The sequence below is a fragment of the Ammospiza caudacuta genome, chromosome 2 (genome assembly GCF_027887145.1).
Source record: "Ammospiza caudacuta isolate bAmmCau1 chromosome 2, bAmmCau1.pri, whole genome shotgun sequence".
Lineage (NCBI taxonomy): Eukaryota > Metazoa > Chordata > Aves > Passeriformes > Passerellidae > Ammospiza > Ammospiza caudacuta.
The window spans coordinates 30,663,015-30,680,760 of record NC_080594.1 but is presented as its reverse complement, the minus strand read 5'-3'; the positions used below and the strand labels follow the sequence as shown (position 1 = coordinate 30,680,760).

Here is a 17,746-nt window from a genome sequence, read left to right as displayed (position 1 = left end):
AGCAACATCCTTAACGCTTTAATTCAAATGCTCCTAAATCAACTAAGGTTAATTGCGAACAAAAGATAGTTTCAAAGGCCTTCTTCCATGCTTTACTTTCCTCAGTTATTATTAGAATTTGTCTTTATAATTGTCCCATGGTCAGTTTCTACACATATCGCAATCACAAATACACACATTGCCAGTATGTACTTGACACGAAACACAGCTTTATATTTCACACTTGCTAAACTATCCCAATTACCAAGCATTCTTTTGGCCTAGTTATACGTGATTTTCAGAAACATTTAACCCTGTACTAACAGCTTCATGCAGGAATTTTGCAGAAATCCATGGCTATGAGGTGTTTCAGAGAATGCTGAAGATTCCTTCAAGGTGACAAAGGTGACTTGGGTGGGCAATACATGTGAAGGTGGGAGTGGAGGCTCCTCAGGCTGCTGCATGGACAGAGCAGCCCCCAGAGAAACACAACTATTTATGTAATTTCATTTATTTGTCTTCATTACTCCTGGATTATCTAACGCTGAAGCAATGATGCCTGTATATAGAACACTTACATTTTAACTGTATGGGGTCCAGCTCTGGTCCCGCAGCATGAGGAGGACATGGAACAGTTGGAGCAAGTCCAGAGGAGGCCAAGATGTTGATGAGAGAACGGGGGCACCTCCCGTGCGAGGACAGGCTGAGGGAATGGGCTCTGGTCATCCTGGAGAAGCGCCTGTGGAAACCTCCCAGCAAGCTTCCAGTACCTGAAGGGAAGCTGGAGAGGGACTCTTCGTCACTGTTGTGACAGGGCAAAAAGTAAACTGAAAGAGGGGAAATATAGGCTGGATATTAGGGAGCAATTCTTTAACGCGAGGGTGAGGAGGCACTGGCGGCTAGGGGGTAACCATGGCCACGTTCAAGGCCGGGCTGGACGGGGCTTTGAGCAACCCGGTCAACTGGGAGGTATCCCTGGGGTTGGGACTATATAGTCGTTAAAATCCCCTCTAACACATGACATTCCGGGGTCCTATGGAACCGTGCTGGTCACTTCTCCGCCTCAGCAATGGCACCTCCCTCGCTGCGGCGGCGGGCGCTGCTCCCATCGTGGCGGCGCCCGGCTGCCCCCCCCGCGGCCGCCGCGCTTTGGTACGGCCCGCGGGGCCGCGGTGCGCGCCGGGAGCGGGCCCGGCCGGCGGGCGGGGGTGCGGCCGTGATCCCGCGCTCCCGCCACATCCCGGCATTTCCCGGCACGTCCCGGCCCGACATGGCCCTCAACAAGTCCATGCACGCCCGCAACCGCTACAAGGACAAGCCCCCCGACTTCGCCTACCTGGCTGGCAAGTACCCCGAGTTCCAGCAGCACGTGCAGACCACCCTGGCGGGCAGGGTGAGGTACGGCCGGGCGGGATGGGGCGGGCGGGTGTCCCCCCCGGTGTGTGTTCCCCCCGGTGTGTGTTCCCCCCGGTGTGTGTTCCCCCCGGTGTGTGTTCCCCCCGGTGTGTGTTCCCCCCGGTGTGTGTTCCCCCCGGTGTGTGTTCCCCCCGGTGTGTGTTCCCCCCGGTGTGTGTTCCCCCCGGTGTGTGTTCCCCCCGGTGTGTGTTCCCCCCGGTGTGTCCTGCCCCGGGCAGCCCTGAGAGCTCCGCGTGTGCCTTTCAGCCTGAACTTCAAGGATCCCGAGGCCGTGAGGGCTCTGACGTGCACCCTGCTGAAGGAGGATTTCGGGCTGACCATCGACATCCCCGTGGAAAGGCTCATTCCCACCGTCCCCTTGAGGCTGAACTACATCCACTGGGTGGAGGATCTCATCGGCCACCGGGATGCTGACAAGCAGACCCTGAGACGAGGCATTGACATAGGTAAGGCTAAATGTTTAAATCCTTATTACCATCAGCGACAGTAGCACGGGAAAACGTCAGGTTTGAGGAAGAGAGAGGTCTGAGGTGTGCTGGCTGTGGTGGGAGCACTCTGAGCTCCACAGGTGTTTCATGTGCCTGCTGGGTGGGCAGCGTTGCTCTGCACAAACGCAGGAACATCGTGGCACGCAATTATGTGGCTCTGCAGGGCCTCGAACTCAAGGGAGTGCAGCTTTGTGTGCTGTGCTTCTAGAAATGCAGGCAAAAATTTCATTCTAAAGGATCTAAAAAGTGTTTCTCCTCAGTGTTCTAACTAGCCAGTTGTGTCTTGCTGCTAATTTATTGATTTTTTTTTTGGATGTCTGTACCAGAGAGTTTGTGAGTTGCATAGCAATATATTTTAGTGCTCCAATGAGTGACATGTGCAAAGTGCATATTATATGGCTCTATGCAGATATTTACTATATGTATTTTGATGTATTGATTAGTAGTGCTGTATTAACATTTTAATTATATGATAAATATAGTCTTGTAGTTAAAAGGTAACTTTTGTAGTTAAAATAAGAGCTATGTAAGTGGGATATTTTTGTTAAGAAAGGAATGAGGCGCTCGCACCATATAGCAGCCACAGGGCACCTAAATCTTTCAGAGAAAAAGAATTTATTGCCCTCTTATCAGAAGAAATTAACTTCTTCCCACCTTGAAGGTGCTGTTAGGATTCAGAGGAAGAAGTTGACACTGACCAGACAGAATCCTGTGTTTGGATGGAATTTATGCATCATGTATGAGATGTATGAATATGCAACAGGCTGTTGTTTTTAAGGGTTAATCCTCTGTTAATGTGTGTCCTTTTTCGCACTCATGCTGCCCAGAAAAAAGTACCTGGACGTCTGTAACTCTTTGTCTCTGTTGTCTCATATTGTCCTAATTCATATTGTCCAAATTATTATTACTGGAATTGTATTACTATTTTTACAACCATTTTATTACTGTTAAACTTTTATAATTTTAAAAACAACTGATTGGCGTTTTTCACATGACATTTTTTCCTGTTGTTTTAGGTGTACTGGACAAGTGAATGATCTGTCCTTTTTAAATATCAATTTTTATTTTAATTTATTTCAATGCAGTTATATATGTGAGCTGAATTGTAAAAGAGGCCAAATTAGAAACCAGGGCAAATGCTAGCTAAGCTGTGTTTTGGTTGTAGATGGTCAAAGATTTCTTCTTTATTGTTGAGAACAAAATGTCTTTTAAGTTGGACCAAGCATCAGCAGATGGATGATACTGTCTACTTTCAGTCTGGATTATTGGGTTATATCAGGATGATTTCTAGATTAGGCAGCAGATAAATAGAAACAGGAGAGGTGTGAATGTATGAAATGTAAACTGATGGCCATATTTTGGTTTTCATTGGAAATAAAAGAAAGGCTCCATAAGAGCTTCCACACACAAATAATAAAATTGGCATTTGGATTCCCAATCTTTGGTTATTCTGTATGAATTATTTAAAAGGCACTAGTGATAGTATATTGGAGTTTAGTTCACATCTTTTATTTTGTCAATAGAATCTTCCTTTACAGTTCCAGAGGCTTGATTTCAAAGACTGTTTTGTGCTGAAGAAAACTTAGAATGAAACTGAGAGAAGTTGGAATTTCCTTTGTAACCTGTTTTAATGCTTGACATTAAAACTTTAAAGTTACTGAATTCCTCAAAAGTGAGGTTCAGTATTCTCTGTTACTGTGTCAGATTTTATGTTTCTTGGCATCTGCTAGCATGACTTTTTGTAATGGGATTTTTTTGTTCTCCTGAAATTTGCTGACTTGTATTTTTAGCTGGAGTTGTGCTGGATACCAGGTTTGTATCATCACATGTGTGTCCACAGCAGCTTTCTTCTAGTAACTTTGAAATATCTTAGACAGCTTCTGTGCATTTGATATTAGTTTTCATTTTTGAAAATGATTTCTATGAACTTCATCATGGTAGGTGGCTGGGTAGGAGAGACAGATCCTCTAAGTCCTCCACATACTGCAAAATCTTCAGTTTGAGTTTGCATGAGCTTTGATGTTTCAGCTTTGGAAAAGCAGGAAGTCATCCAAGAGGGACTTGACAGAAGTGCTAGAAGTAACCCCTTGTTGTGTACTGACAGATGAAGTTACTGATGGTTCAATAAGTCAGTGTAACAGATTGTGAATACATGTCTAAACTCTGGTTTAGTGGTTGTGGGATATCTTTCCCTTTTCTTGTATCCATTCCCCTTAATCCTAAATTTGATTGTCATTGATAATTTGATGGTCATTGATCACCTAGGTATGCCATGATTATTTTGTGCTGGCATCCCTCACGTTTTAAGCAAGTTTTTATCTATCTGTCTCTCTTTTTGAATATCTTAATTGACACTTAGGTTTCTTTGATAGTTTTGGACATTAGAGAAAGGCAGTCTGATGGAACAGATTTTTTTTTTGTGGTTATTGTATGCATCAAAGTAGATTATTTGTGATAGATGATAGAAAAATGCAGAAGAGAGATTTATTTGTGGTAGGGTTTTTGTTTCAGTAAAGCCAGAATGTATTTGGCTTTCTTTATATAAATTAACCAATATCATATAGAAGAAAAATAGCTTAAACCAAAGCTTATAGTTTACTAGAAGTTTATTACAGATTATTAAATTTTTTCTTTTATTAAAAGTGCATATTGGACAATGGTATTTTTCAAGTTACAAAAATTAAGTTCATTAAAGAATTGAGTAGCAGATGATCAATAATCAGATAATAATCAGCAGATGATTATAATAAATTTTCTTGAAGTTAGTTCTTTTTGGTGTAATAAGTACATAGTTAACAGTATAACACCAGTACTTATTATGCCCTTTTCATGGATTTTCACTTCTGCAGGGACAGGGGCATCCTGTATATACCCATTGCTTGGAGCAACTTTGAATGGCTGGTATTTCCTTGCCACAGAAGTGGATGACATGTGCTTCAATTATGCCAAGAAGAATGTGGAACAGAATAACTTGTCTGATCTTATAAAAGGTACAATGTAAGGAGGTATTTAGTAGCATATGAATGTTCTGGCATATTTTTGCCGTGTTCAGTGGAATATCAGAATGTGTATTCCTTCCAAGTATGTTTTTTACTCAATTATTTACTCAATTACTTTTACTGGAGCAAAATATTTACTGAAGTCAGTGCATGCTTAAGCCAAAAAGCTGCCTTGTCTAGCTTGGGATGTGTGGATAGAGAAATACTCTTCCTTACAAAAATCTGAAAGCTAAACTTCACCCTGGGGTGTTTTTCTCTCTGCATTCCTTGTCTCTTATAGAAGAATTTCATAGTGTTTGGGCTATTTCTGCTGGTAGGAGACCTGGAATGCTCCCCTTGGATAATTGCATGATGCTGCCACAAAGGTGTATCTTGTACAGAGAGTTCCTCATCCTCACTTCTTGAATGAAGTCCTGACACTGCCCGTGGTAGCAGAGGCAGTATGCCAGACTTGGTCTGGGAATGAACTTGGAGAATTTTCTGAAGGAACACAGTGTAGTAAAAATTACAGGTCCATTTATGAGCTCTGAATAAAAACTTTCAGAAGCATCCATTTGAACAACATGTCTTAATGTGTTGTCCATGTCAGTGTTGAAAATCCAGAACTTGATGTGGAGAACAATGAGAGTTTTCTGTCACTGCTGCCACTGATGTTTAGTGGTGTGATGGTGTTTCAATACACTGGAAAAGCAGCTGGCAAAGGAACAGGCCTCATGTGGAGTTTTAGTGCTTGCAGTTGGAAAGGCTTAAAGCACATTTGTGGTTGTGCTGGAGAACTTGGCATAACTCAGGTAGTCCTTGTTGTTTTAAACAGATTCATGTGGTTCTGCTGCTGTGTTTAAACATACAGGCTGTTTGTATGCTAATCCTTGACCTGAAGTCTTTATTTGCATGGTGATATTTGTTACATCTCTTTTGTAGAAAGCATTGTTTAGAAAGTACAGGTTTTATACAATGTATAATGTATATAGCATGTTAAATAAAATATGAAGTTCCTTACTGACCAAATTCACTTTTTCTAATAGTGGTTAAGGTACCACAGAAGACTCTTCTAATGGATGCACTGAAAGAGGAATCTGAGATAATTTATGATTTCTGCATGTGTAACCCCCCCTTTTTTGCCAACCAGTTGGAAGCTAAGGTAAGGTAACAAGGTCCATGTTATAGGTACTTCAGTAGTCAGTGAAAAGGCAGCATCAGTTTAACCTCTTGGCTTGGGCAAGGTTGAGTGCAAAATCCCAAATCATCATGAATAGTATTTAAGTCTTCTCCCTCCTCATCACCTAGCCCCTAAAGGAAACTTAAGGAAAACTTCTGAAAACTTAACTGTTACCCCTCCTAAAGTGGAGAATGAGCTGTAGCATTCTTTCATAAGTTCTTACTGTCTTGGAAAATGAGTTTGGAAAGTAGACAGCTGGTAAATCTGAAATCAGATGCCTGCTGCATAACAGGCACCTCTGGAATTTAGCTTAACTGTATTTTTCATTTCCTTAGTCATGTAGATGGTATCATGCAGGTCATGCATACCCACTGAATATAGTCAGAAATGTATAATGCAGGGCAGTAGAAAAGAAGGTTTAAGATTTAATTAAGCACTATAGATTGTAATTGCATAGATGCGCTTAGCATGTCTTACATGTATTGGAACCACGTATTTCATATTAGCAGAATCCTGGTGTGACAAGTAGCTTACCTAGGTTTGAGATTGTGGGCAATTCACTCAGGTATGTTTATTTTCAATGGATCTTTGTTATCCATGGTTCTGATGGGGGGAGGATAAGTAGAGGTCGTGATGCTTGCTTCCCCTAAAGATTAGGACAGGAAGCAGTGTACAAAGCAGCATAACATTTCATTAAATGTTCATGTCAAATGTTTTTGGTTTTTAATCCAGGGAGTTAATTCTCGAAATCCACGGCGTCCCCCTCCCAGCTCTGTAAATACAGGAGGGATCACAGAAATCATGGCTGAGGGAGGAGAACTAGAATTTGTCAAAAGAATTATTCATGATAGTCTCCAACTTAAAAAGAGGTTACGGTAAGTGTTCTGTTCCAGTCAAAAAAACCCAAACTAACACCTTTTATCTCCATCTTTGGCAGAAGTCATGTAACAATGTTATTTTTAGTATCTATGGTCTAGTGATATCTGCTCAGTTTGTTTGATCACACTTCCACATCCATTGTTCCTGAACAGCAATTAGAAGTTATTGCTGGGGGTATTTAAAGAGAGAAGACAAAAAATAGCCTGTAAAAGTGACATTTGTAGCTTGCAGCCAAATTAGCACATGTACCTGATAAGAGACAGATCAGGGTTCATCCTTGAGGATTTTTGGGATGGAAGAGGCTTTATGATACTGCTTAGTTATCTGTTGATTACCTAAAAATGTCAATATTTTCCTGGCTGAATTTGGTAACTTGCAGCTTTGCCTGCTAAAGGACACTGTTGTACTGAATGCTATCTGGGGTGAGCAGAAGCTGCAAAAAAACCCATAGTGAGACTTTCTTTTGACCTTATTTTGAAATGGATGGCATGTCTCCAGTTTTCTGACTCTATCATCAGGCTTTCACTCTCCCAGTGTTGGTAACTGGGAAATCTTAAGTTTTGTACTTCAATACGTTATATTTATGAATAAACTTTTTTGGATCCAGTCATCAAAAAATGTGAAAGATGGGGTTGTAAAGCTTGAATAATAATTTAGATGGAGAACAGAGCTTCATCTGCAATAATGTTTGGGAGATTCTGAAGATGTGGAGCTGGGTGGAAGGATAAGCTTCACTAGAAGTGGGAGAATAACTTTTTCCTTTTTTTTTCCTGATATTTTCCTCATAAAATATGGGTTACATGATGGAAACCTGGATAAGATATGAGTGACCACAAGTGATAGTCAGTATGTCTGCTTTTGAGCATGATTACTTGCCAATAGTTGGTTATTCTTTTTGTTTTGATTCATTCATTCAAAGAAAGTGGAGAAGTTGAAACAAATTCTTGCAAGGTGTAACATCTTCCCCACGACTGAAGTCACTCTTTGAAACAAGATTGCTTTTAGTTCGTGTGTTGTTTCTAAAATACTCCTAATGTATTTCTTAAAAGCTCAAAAAGATTTCCCTTTCCAGTCTGTCTTTGGACCTTCTGTTCTGAATTTTGTTGTACCGTGTCCTAGTCACTCTGATTAAGTGTGGTTTTTTGTTGTTGTTGTTTTGGTATTTAATTTTGTAATGTGCTTTGCAGATGGTACAGTTGCATGTTGGGTAAGAAATGCAGTTTGGCACCACTGAAAGAAGAACTTCGAATCCAGGGGGTGAGTTTGCATGGAGTCCCTATATATTCTGCCTGTGTTCTATACAGAATTTAGTATGTCTCAATGTGTGTGGGTAATTATTGTTGAATTATTTCATGGAGTTTTTATGATAGAAAGGAACTGCAGTTCCTTGTTAGGGAAACAACTGAGGTTTAACTGTTGTAGATTCAAAACTGACAGATATTTGGCAAATATTATCTCCAAAGTTTTGTCTTTAGCACATGTTGGAGTATGTCTTCAGTCTAGAAGATTCAGGGTTTCTGCTTTAAAATAGCTTAACAAGGCTGCAGTAAAGAAAAAAGAATAAAAAAAAAAAATCAAGGTTTCTAGTCTTTCTAGCAATTTGGTTGAAAGAAATAGTAACATGATTTAAGTGGCACTCTTGCTTTGTTTGTGTTCAATTCTGGCACCAAGTAAAATTCTCATTAAAGAGGGCTGTGCAAAGGACTTTTGGATGGCTCTCTGGAAGAAGCATTCTCTTCACTAATTCCCATACAAAGAGAATAATTGTGAGATGTGTCCGTGTGTACAGTGGAAGGAAAGAGAATGCACGGTGAAATAAATTCCCAGAAAGGTGAACTACCAAAAGCACATGCTGAGCTAGATACAAAATATCTGATTTCCCTACAAAATATCTGATTTCCCTTCTCTGTCCTTGAGCTGTTGCACCTCAGTCTTAGTAAAAGGAGAGAAATGAGGGAGGGCCCTGACGCCTCTGAGCCACGTCAGAAAGAATTTCCTTTTGTATAATGAGAAAATATGCCTTGTTTGGAAATGTGTGCAGTAAAACAATGTTGTTTATTAATCTGAAATATTGTATTGCTTCTTTGCATAGGTCCCTAAAGTCACTCACACGGAATTCTGCCAGGGACGTACCATGAGATGGGCTCTGGCCTGGAGTTTCTATGATGATGTGCAAGTACCTGTAAGTAGCTTAATTCTGGTTTGCTTGTGATTTTCTCTGCCTCTTACTTAAGGAAGGGCCTAATGAGCTATAACTACTGTGATACAAACTGTTCTTCTTCAGACTGGAATATTGGATGTGCTGGGCTGTATGGACAGTGGAATTTCTTAGATGGCTGCCAGTCTGTTAGCAGTTGTGACATGTGATTCATGAGTGACCCCTGCTGAGGGTGGAAAAAGGAAACCATTGTAGGAACTTCCTGTGGGTTTCAGTGAAAATAAGGATCATTTGTAACATACCTCGTATTGTTTAGTAGTAATAAAAATATGCTAAGTTTGGGGCTGGATTTGAATTTAAACTTCCCTCTGAGAACTCAGTTTTAATTTAACATGTGGATTCTGTTACCAAATAGGTATGACCACGTCTAACTCAGACTTGCCTACATGAATGTAAGTGGAGCTTGTTCACCTTAAATGTGAGCCAGTTGCTTTTTTGGATCTGGATATTTGTATATTTGAATATAGGTATAGACAATAACAAATCTTAAGGAGGATGCAAGTAAACCTTCAATGAAGTTGGATCAAAAGTGGATATTGGCAGCTGGCCTCTATTCCCAAGAGCAGCCACACTTTCTCAGCTCATGGAGAGCTCATAGTTTAAAGGAACAAATGAAGCTTTTTGCCTAATACCTGAAGATAAACTCCCTCTGTCCATCAGGCTAGCATAAAGTGCATGATCCTGTTAGCTGGTTTGAGTCTGAAACTCCTGGGGGTGAAATGGAGCACGTGCCAAATGAATGACTGCTTAGTGCCTTATGTTACACTCTTAATCCTCGTGTCTTATGGAATCACAGTCTTCTGAGTACAAAAGTCACCCCACTAATACTGCATAGCCTTGTAATTCTTTTCTTTCTTCTTCTAGTCACCTCCCTCTAAAAGAAGAAAACTAGAAAAACCACGAAAACCAATTACATTCATGGTTTTGGCTTCTACAGTCAAAGAGTTGTCTGTCAAAGCTGCAGCTATGGGCTGGGATGCTGTGGAAGCTATTGCTGTGGTTAGAGCCTGGGTGGAGAAGATTCTCACTGATCTGAAGGTACAGTATGAAGTATTAGATGTTAAAACAATGTCCTAATTGAAAGCATAGCATTGAGAGGATTGTATGAAATTCTGTTTTCTGCAATAGGTTCAGCATAAACGCGTTCCATGTGGAAAAGAGGAAATTAGCCTCTTTGTCACTGCCATTGAAAACTCCTGGATTCATTTGAGGAGAAAGAAACGAGAGAGAGTAAGGCAATTGCGAGAACTTCCTCGAGCTTCTGAAGATGTTCTGCAAGCAATGGAGGAGGAAAAGAACAGCCAGAAGAGCGTGAGCAACAACTCAGACTGTGAAAACCCCAAGGCTGAAGACTCTGAAATGGGGTTTATGGCACCTGATGAGGATGTCCAGATGACAGCGGGTGATGAGCAACCAGAGGAATCTGCTGCCAAAGAAGAGCACAGTGATCCTGTGAAGGAAGAGGAGATGGAAGCAAAGCAGGGAGAAACATCGCTTGGGAAAGGTTCTGGTGATGTGAAGGAGGAACCTTGCCCTGCAGAGGAAGCTGGCAATCTGACAGTGGAAAAAGAGCCAGGCCCTAAAGAAACTAGTGGGGGGTTTCTCTTCAAGTGTTTAATGAATGTGAAGAAAGAAGGAAATGATGTAGTAGTAGAAATGCACTGGGTTGAAGGACAGAACAGAGACTTGATGAACCAGCTGTGCACGTACTTGCGGAACCAAATTCTTCGATTGGTTGCTAGTTAGCTCTTTTTCCTACTTGGGTAAAGCAGGTCTGTCCTCAGATTTTGTAAACTATTTTTAATGAATTAAAAATTTCAGATAGCAAAACCTGTCTTTTCCCCCTTAAAAAAAATAAAGAAAGAAGAGTAGAATGAAGATAGATTCTCCTTTAATATTTTAAATAGCTTTTTCAAAAAGGTAGGGAGGACATGAAGTGATGAGGCAGTAATAGATTTCATACTGCAATTGTAAAACTACATGTTGAAGTGAAACATGTTTATGCTGTGAACATTTTAAATATCAGCAATGCTTATTCTGGTCTTTTTCTGGCAGAATAGAAATATATATTGTTACTAAGTGGAAATCTTTACCGAGTTATTTTCTTGAATATTTTTTCAGTACTAATACAGGAAATGGTTAGTCTGCAGTGGGAATTGTTTCCTGCAGTGAGAGCCTTTAGCAGAGGATTTGTGTATGCCTCTCCTCCCTTTAATGTATCTAACTTTTGGCCAACAGAGTAGCAGCATAGATACATTCTCCTAGTGTCAATTCATTAAAATAATTGCTTTTGGGGAAAAGTGTGTGTTGTATTTATCTGGTGCTTGGGCTCTGAAACACAGAACTTGAACAATGAAAGAAATTTTTTGAGCTGCTTGATTTAAAGACGATTAAAATACGTTGACTCTTCCATTGGACCATCCTTTACACTTACTCAGATACAAATGTCTGAAATGACAGCAGTATTCTTAAAGATTTTTCCTTCCATTTAATTTTAAGATTTAATGATGGAAATGAGAGCACATGCTCTTCTTCAAGGGCCAGAAATTTCTGCATGTGTGTTTGAGATGATGACCACTGGTCCTGCTTCATGTGAAGTCAGCCTCCTAAGCGGTGGTCCATTTCTCTGAAGAGAGATACAGAACATGAAGAGCTTTTCTGAGTGGAGTGTGGGTGTGGGTGTATGTGTGTGTTACCCGAAACAAAGCAGCAGTGTCCGGAAGGAAATTACTGTGTGTGTTCATATTCCTGCTTTCAGTGTTCACCCTTTGCTGTCCTTATTTTTGGAAAGATCAGTATGCTTTCCTCAGTTGAAATGAAAAGCAACTTAGGAAAACCTTGGTTTTTTTGATACAATGCTTCTTAACACTTCTGTGGGTGATGGACAAAGACATGCATTCTTTGGGTACTGCAGAATTTTCGTAGAACTGCTCCTCAGAATCACGTTGCTGAGGAGAGGTAAAACCAGTCCTACTCTTTTAGAATCTGAAACAGCTATTTTGGCGTCAGAGACATTAGAAACAGCAAACGAGGCTGTTTGTCCTTTGGACCCTCTCCTGCAAGGTAAGCCTTGTTTGGTTGAAGCAGACCCTTCATTGAATTATCTCAGCCTTTCACCAGTACAGCGCGCGTTACCGCACGCTCGGAGCGCTGCCTCGGCAGACGCCGGTGTTTTTACACAGGCCGCCCCTACTCTGCGGGGGCCGCACGCCTCGGGCCTGCCGGGCTGCTCGGTTCCCTGCTCCGTCCGTTCCCGGTTCCCGAGGCCGCCCTCCCGCCGGCCGGGGCGGGGCCGGGTTTGAATGGCGCGGCGGGAAGATGGCGGCGGCGGCACCGTTATCCTCCCTCCGAGCGGTGCCGCCGCAGCCTCGGCCGCGGCGCTCGGCGGCCGCAGCTCCCGCACACCGGGGCGGGCCGTGCCGCCCGGCCCCGCCGCTCCCCGCCGCGCTGTGCTGAGCCCCCCGCCCGGCCTCGACCTCTCCCTGCGCCGCAGCGGCTCGGCAGGTACCGGCGCGGAGAGCGCTGCCCTTCTCTCCCCTTCCCCTTCTTTCCCTCGCCGCCTCCCCTCGGTCGTGCAGCGCGGCGAGTCGGGCCGTGCTGGGCAAGGCGAGCGGGGCTGCCCGGGGCTGCGGGGCGCTGCTGGAAGCGGCCCGGGACCCTCCGAGCCTCTCCGGGGCGGGCGCGGGCCCCCGGCCCTGAGGGCGGCGCTGCTCGGGCCGCGCTTCGGCCCTTGCTTTCCTCATGGAGGGCAGCGGCTCAGCCGAGGGACCGGCTTGTGTTAGCGGGGTGGTGGTGGAAGCGTCTCCTACACCCCTCGCGGTGCAGTCGAGGAAGAAAATAAGAAAATGTGTGTCCTGTGCACAGGTCTGAGATGGGGGCATGCTGTGTGTGGTGTAACAGTGCGCCTTATTCTGGGCTTGGCCTCTAGGTGCTGCCATAATACAGCAATCGGTATCGTCCCTTCTCCTTGGTATACCAGGCTAGGTTTGTTTACCTACGTTGAGAAATCGATCAAAGAACACATAGAGAATACAGAAGAAGTATATTTCTGTATGCAATATACAAGATTTTGTATAAACATCTTGTGGCAAGGTGTCGTATCAAGTGCTCCTGCTGCCAGCCAGAGCCGCTTAAAGTGATGCTTCTAGATGCCATACATACATTTTACCAGCTTATTGTGCTCTTGAATCAAGAGAGAAATCAAGATGTATACAGCATCGAGATTGTATACAACATCTTAAATCAAGATATTTATAAAGCGTCTTGCAGTTTCATCTCTTTTGTGATTTTTCTGTAACTTTTTAAAGCATTTACATATCTCGGTCTCTTCTCCAGTCATGTCACATCTTCTCACTGATTATACTCTGAAATATACAATTTTGTCGATTTCTGCAAATGGAACAGAGCAAGGAAATTTACACATTTCCACAGTCAGCTCCCCAAAGACAATTCAGTAAGCAGCACTCTTGTGTTTAACTGGCCCCACACTCTGGAATGATTTTCCTTCTGAGAAATCTAATACCTCATGCTTTTAACCAACAATTTGTATCTTCCTAATTTGATTGTTTCTTAGCATTGTTTTAGTAAATAAAAAAAAGTTAATTTCACAGGTTTACTTCTGTACATAGATCGCTAAGCCACAAGGTTCCAAACACATCTTCAGTTCTAATCTAAAGATATTCTCCAAACAGCCGAATCACCTGATCCATTACTCATTCCATCTTTTACATAAAATTTGTTGGTTTGAACACTAGGGAAAAAGCTTGAGGTCCCATCACATGGGGGTTTTTTATGTTTCTGAATCTTAACTCTTGCCTTATTAGTCACTGTATTTGATTTGCATAGCTTTCTGTGAGAAGCCACCAGAAATTTCCCCTATGCTGGACAGAGCCAATGCTGCCACTGGCCAAGGCCATCAGCAATGGCAGTAGCCTCTCTAGGATAATGTATTTAAGAAGAGGGAAAAAAGCCTGTGCAATGGCACCTTCAGCTGGAGGAGTGAGAATATGGGGTGGAAGCAGCCTGCAGACACCAAGGTCAGTGAGGACAGAGTGGGAGGAGGTCCTTCAGGTGCCAGAGCAGACATTTGCCTGCAGCCTGTGGTGAAGACCATGGTGAGGCAGGCTGTCACCCACCTGCAGCCCATGGTGGAGCAGAGATCCACCTGCAGCTCGTGGAGAACCCTGTGCTGGAGTGAGTGGATGCCCAAAGGAGGCTGTGGCCCTGTGGGAAGCCCACATTGAAGCAGGCTCCTGGCAGGACCTGTGGAGAGAGGAGCCCACGCTGGAGCAGGTTTGCTGGCAGGACTTGTGACCCCATGGGGGACATGAACTGGAGCAGTTCATGAAGAACTGTGGGAAGGACTCATGTTGGAGAAGTTAATGGAGACTGTCTCCTGTGGGAGGGAGCCCACACTGGAGCAGGAGTGTGGAGGAGTGTGAGGAGCTCCTCTTTGAGGAGGAAGGAGCAGCAGAGCCAATGTGTGATGAACTGACTGCAACTCCCATTCCCTGTCCCCTTGTGCTGCTGTGGGAAAGGAAGTAGAAAAAATTGTGAGTACAGCTGAGCCTGAAAAGAAGGGAGGAGTAGGGGGTAGGTGGTTTTAAGATTTTGCTTTATTTCTCGTTATCCTACTCCGGTTTGATTAGTAATAAATGAATTCTCCCCGAGTCAAGTGTTTTGCCTGTGGTGGTAGTTGATGGGTGGTCTTTCCCTGTCCTTTTCTTCACTCATGAACCTTTCACTGTATTTTGTCTCTGCTGTCCTGTTGAGGAGGGGAATGACTTTGGGTAGCTTTGGGTAGCACCTGGTGTCCCGCCAGGGTCAACCCACCACAGTCACAGTTTAGGATGGACAATTCTGGTCTCCTCTGAATTCCCCTTGGGAAGTCTGCCCTGCTTTGTAGCATATTTCTGTTCTCTCACAATGGTGCATAAATTTTTGTTTAGTATTTTATGGTACTTTGATTACACAAAGTGAAGCAAAGCTGTGTAGAGGACACTGATCACGCAGCAGTGACAGCCTAGATTAGGGTTAACCTCAAGGCAGCAGTTGAAGTTTTTAGTGTGATGAGAGAAGAAATGCTGGCTGCTTATGCAGGCTGCTATTATTCATCTAGCCTGCCCTTATGCTGTCAACAATGGTGGGAAGTTTCTTTTAGAATTTTTTGAATGTATCAGTAGAAGAACGGGTGCAGTAGAGGCAGTACACACAATTACTTGGTTTTCATCTCAATTTGACAAGGTCTTTCACAAAATGCTTTTGCTGGAACTATATACATTTATGGGTGATAGGGGAGGCATTCCTGTGCCTCAGAAACCTGGATGGGACAAAAAGCTTGAGTTTTCTTAATGGCTTGGAAAAACAGAGGAGAAGGAGAGGGAGGAGGCAGTGTCTGTAGTCAGCACAAAATTGTTTAGGGTTACTAAGACAAGAAATAATCAGCAAGGAACTTAATTAAGCCAGAGGAACTGGCAGTATTGTGAAGATGCTATCAGTGTTAATAAACTGAAATATGACACACTGTACAGAGTATCTTGGGCTGCTTGTTTGCTTTAGGTTGTGGTTTTCATTCATCTGTAAAACAAAAAACCCTGGGCAGTTCTGTAATCAGTGAGAATTAATGAAATTTCAGTAGCAGTAACCTCTTGAAAAGGGAATGGTGTGGGTAAAGACAAGATGGCAAATACATTGCAGTGCCATTACATCAATCAGTGCTGAAACTCTCCCTGACTATGTATTTGGTAATGGCTGCTCTGTCTCAAAAGCAAATACCAGGGCAAGAGTTTGGTGAAGAAATTAATTGAATGTGGAAAATCTTACAGGGGGAAAAATTGAAAAAAAGATGTCAGAAGATAAGAAAAATGGTGAACCATCCACACCAAATATTGAAAAGTATAGGGCAGATAGTTTATTGCCTTTTATTGTAATACAGGAGTTTGTAGAGAAGTTTGACATTTGGGTGTATAACCTAAATGACCTCAGATGCAAAGATGATACTTGACTTTTTAAATTTTATTTTTATTTTCTCCTTCCAAAGGGCAATATCAGCAGGTAAATATTCCTGAAGACCAAGCAGACAAGCTGCTCCTTGCAAGCTGGGATCTTCCCAAAGCAGTTCTGGAGAAATACCACAGCCTGGGAGTAGTGCAGATGTTTGAGTGGCAAGCAGAATGCCTGATGCTTGGACAAGTTCTGGAGGGAAAGAACCTCGTTTACTCAGGTATGCAAACACCTGACAAAACCAGTGCCCCCCTAACTTTTCCACTGCCATTTACAAGGACTTACTGGTGCTGGGACATTTGGATCTGACAGGTAGAAAGGTCAAGATTATCTTCTGGAGACATCTTAAGATCTGTCCCATTTCTGTACCTCAAACTTGACTTAATGATCTCCTTTCCAGATGTGAAGAGAGACTTTTTGCCTCATTTTCTCTTAAAGTTCCTTTAGAAATTGATAATTAGGAGTCAGCTAATGGTGACTCTTTTATTACAGACTGTCAGCTAGGAACTGAATGATACCAACAATTGAAGATATACATACTTCTGAGAATGTTATTTGCTATTAACTTTTTTTCAGTCCATTTGTCATTTTTCATCACATATTGTGTGTGGGGTGTGTGTGCAGGAGGGGAAGTAATGCAAAAGGAGAAGGAGGAATGGTGGACTAGAAATCTGTAGGAAATGGCAGTTGGTTGTCCACCCTTCATGGGAAAAAGGTTCTAGAGCAGCACTGAGAGGATGAAGAACTTGGAGGAGAGGTGGGTGATTTTAGTCTTCCTGACTCTTTATAGGGATGACTGCAAATGTGGTTGTGGGTGAGAGACATCAACTGAAGAGTCCCACCCAAAGTTCTCCAGTAACTGCTTTCTATGCTAGATGTGTGATGCTTTTGGATTTACTTTTTAAACTTTAAAAATGAATTAATCCCCCCCCCCTTTTCTTTTCAAGCTCCTACCAGTGCTGGAAAGACTCTGGTCGCAGAATTGCTGATTTTGAAGCGAGTCCTGGAGACTCGTAAGAAAGCTCTTCTCATCCTTCCCTTTGTCTCTGTGGCCAAGGAGAAGAAATGTTACCTGCAGGTAAGTAGCATTCAAGGAGGGTGAATTTATGGGTAGTAGTTGTTGGGTCACGTTTTTTAAACAGAAATGCAAAAGCATGGATTTTGGGGGGGAAAAAATTACTGAGTTTTTTCAAAAAGAAGTTGTAGATAATTTAAAATTTGCTGGAGATAAAAAAAGGAAATCTTTAGCCAAAAAGATAAACTTAGAAAAATTTTACGGGGTCAATTCAAACATTTTATTTCAGCTTTGACTTTTAAAACATTACTTGCATTTATTCAACAATTTGATAATAAACAAAATTTAAATGAAGTCTCTGATGAAAGATCATGTTAGGAAAAGTACAAAGGGAAGGTGTAAATGCTATCTTAGGGATAAAAGTATATTTTAGCTTTCCTTGGGATATTTCACCATAATTTTGTGCATTTGATTTCACTTTGACTTTGCTTTTTTTTTTTTTCTGCCAGAATATGGTTATGTCTTGGCTTCCTCATCCCAGCTATTTAACGAATGAAATTACAGTGGGAACACTCTTCAAGACATAAATAT

At 42.4% G+C, this 17,746-nt stretch overlaps 2 protein-coding genes across 2 annotated transcripts in view; both read left to right on the top strand.

Annotated features, from left to right (window-relative positions):
- Positions 1–1,174: 1,174 nt before the first annotated feature.
- On the top strand, positions 1,175–11,483 carry METTL16 (methyltransferase 16, RNA N6-adenosine). The gene is made up of 9 exons (XM_058825514.1): positions 1,175–1,377; positions 1,642–1,841; positions 4,733–4,873; positions 5,908–6,023; positions 6,774–6,916; positions 8,108–8,177; positions 9,013–9,102; positions 10,003–10,176; positions 10,267–11,483. The coding sequence occupies exons 1-9, from the start codon at positions 1,250–1,252 to the stop codon at positions 10,882–10,884; spliced, it is 1,680 nt and encodes a 559-aa protein (XP_058681497.1). The 5' UTR covers positions 1,175–1,249; the 3' UTR covers positions 10,885–11,483.
- Positions 11,484–12,440: 957 nt separating this feature from the next.
- Positions 12,441–17,746, top strand: part of POLQ (DNA polymerase theta) — a 52,763-nt gene continuing 47,457 nt past the window's right edge. Inside the window, exons 1-3 of the mRNA XM_058825351.1 lie at positions 12,441–12,642; positions 16,178–16,360; positions 17,088–17,218. Of these exons, the coding sequence (XP_058681334.1) occupies positions 12,441–12,642; positions 16,178–16,360; positions 17,088–17,218 (516 nt within the window). The remainder of the gene's footprint in view (positions 12,643–16,177; positions 16,361–17,087; positions 17,219–17,746) is intronic.

What these genes read in the sequence shown, in the direction of transcription:
- METTL16 (XM_058825514.1), top strand. Translation starts at nt 1,250, where the DNA reads ATGGCCCTCAACAAGTCCATGCACGCCCGCAACCGCTACAAGGACAAG. An exon ending in ACCCTGGCGGGCAGGGTGAG is followed by an intron (nt 1,378 to 1,641) that starts GTACGGCCGGGC and finishes TGTGCCTTTCAG; the next exon opens with CCTGAACTTCAAGGATCCCG. An exon ending in AGATTCTCACTGATCTGAAG is followed by an intron (nt 10,177 to 10,266) that starts GTACAGTATGAA and finishes TTTCTGCAATAG; the next exon opens with GTTCAGCATAAACGCGTTCC.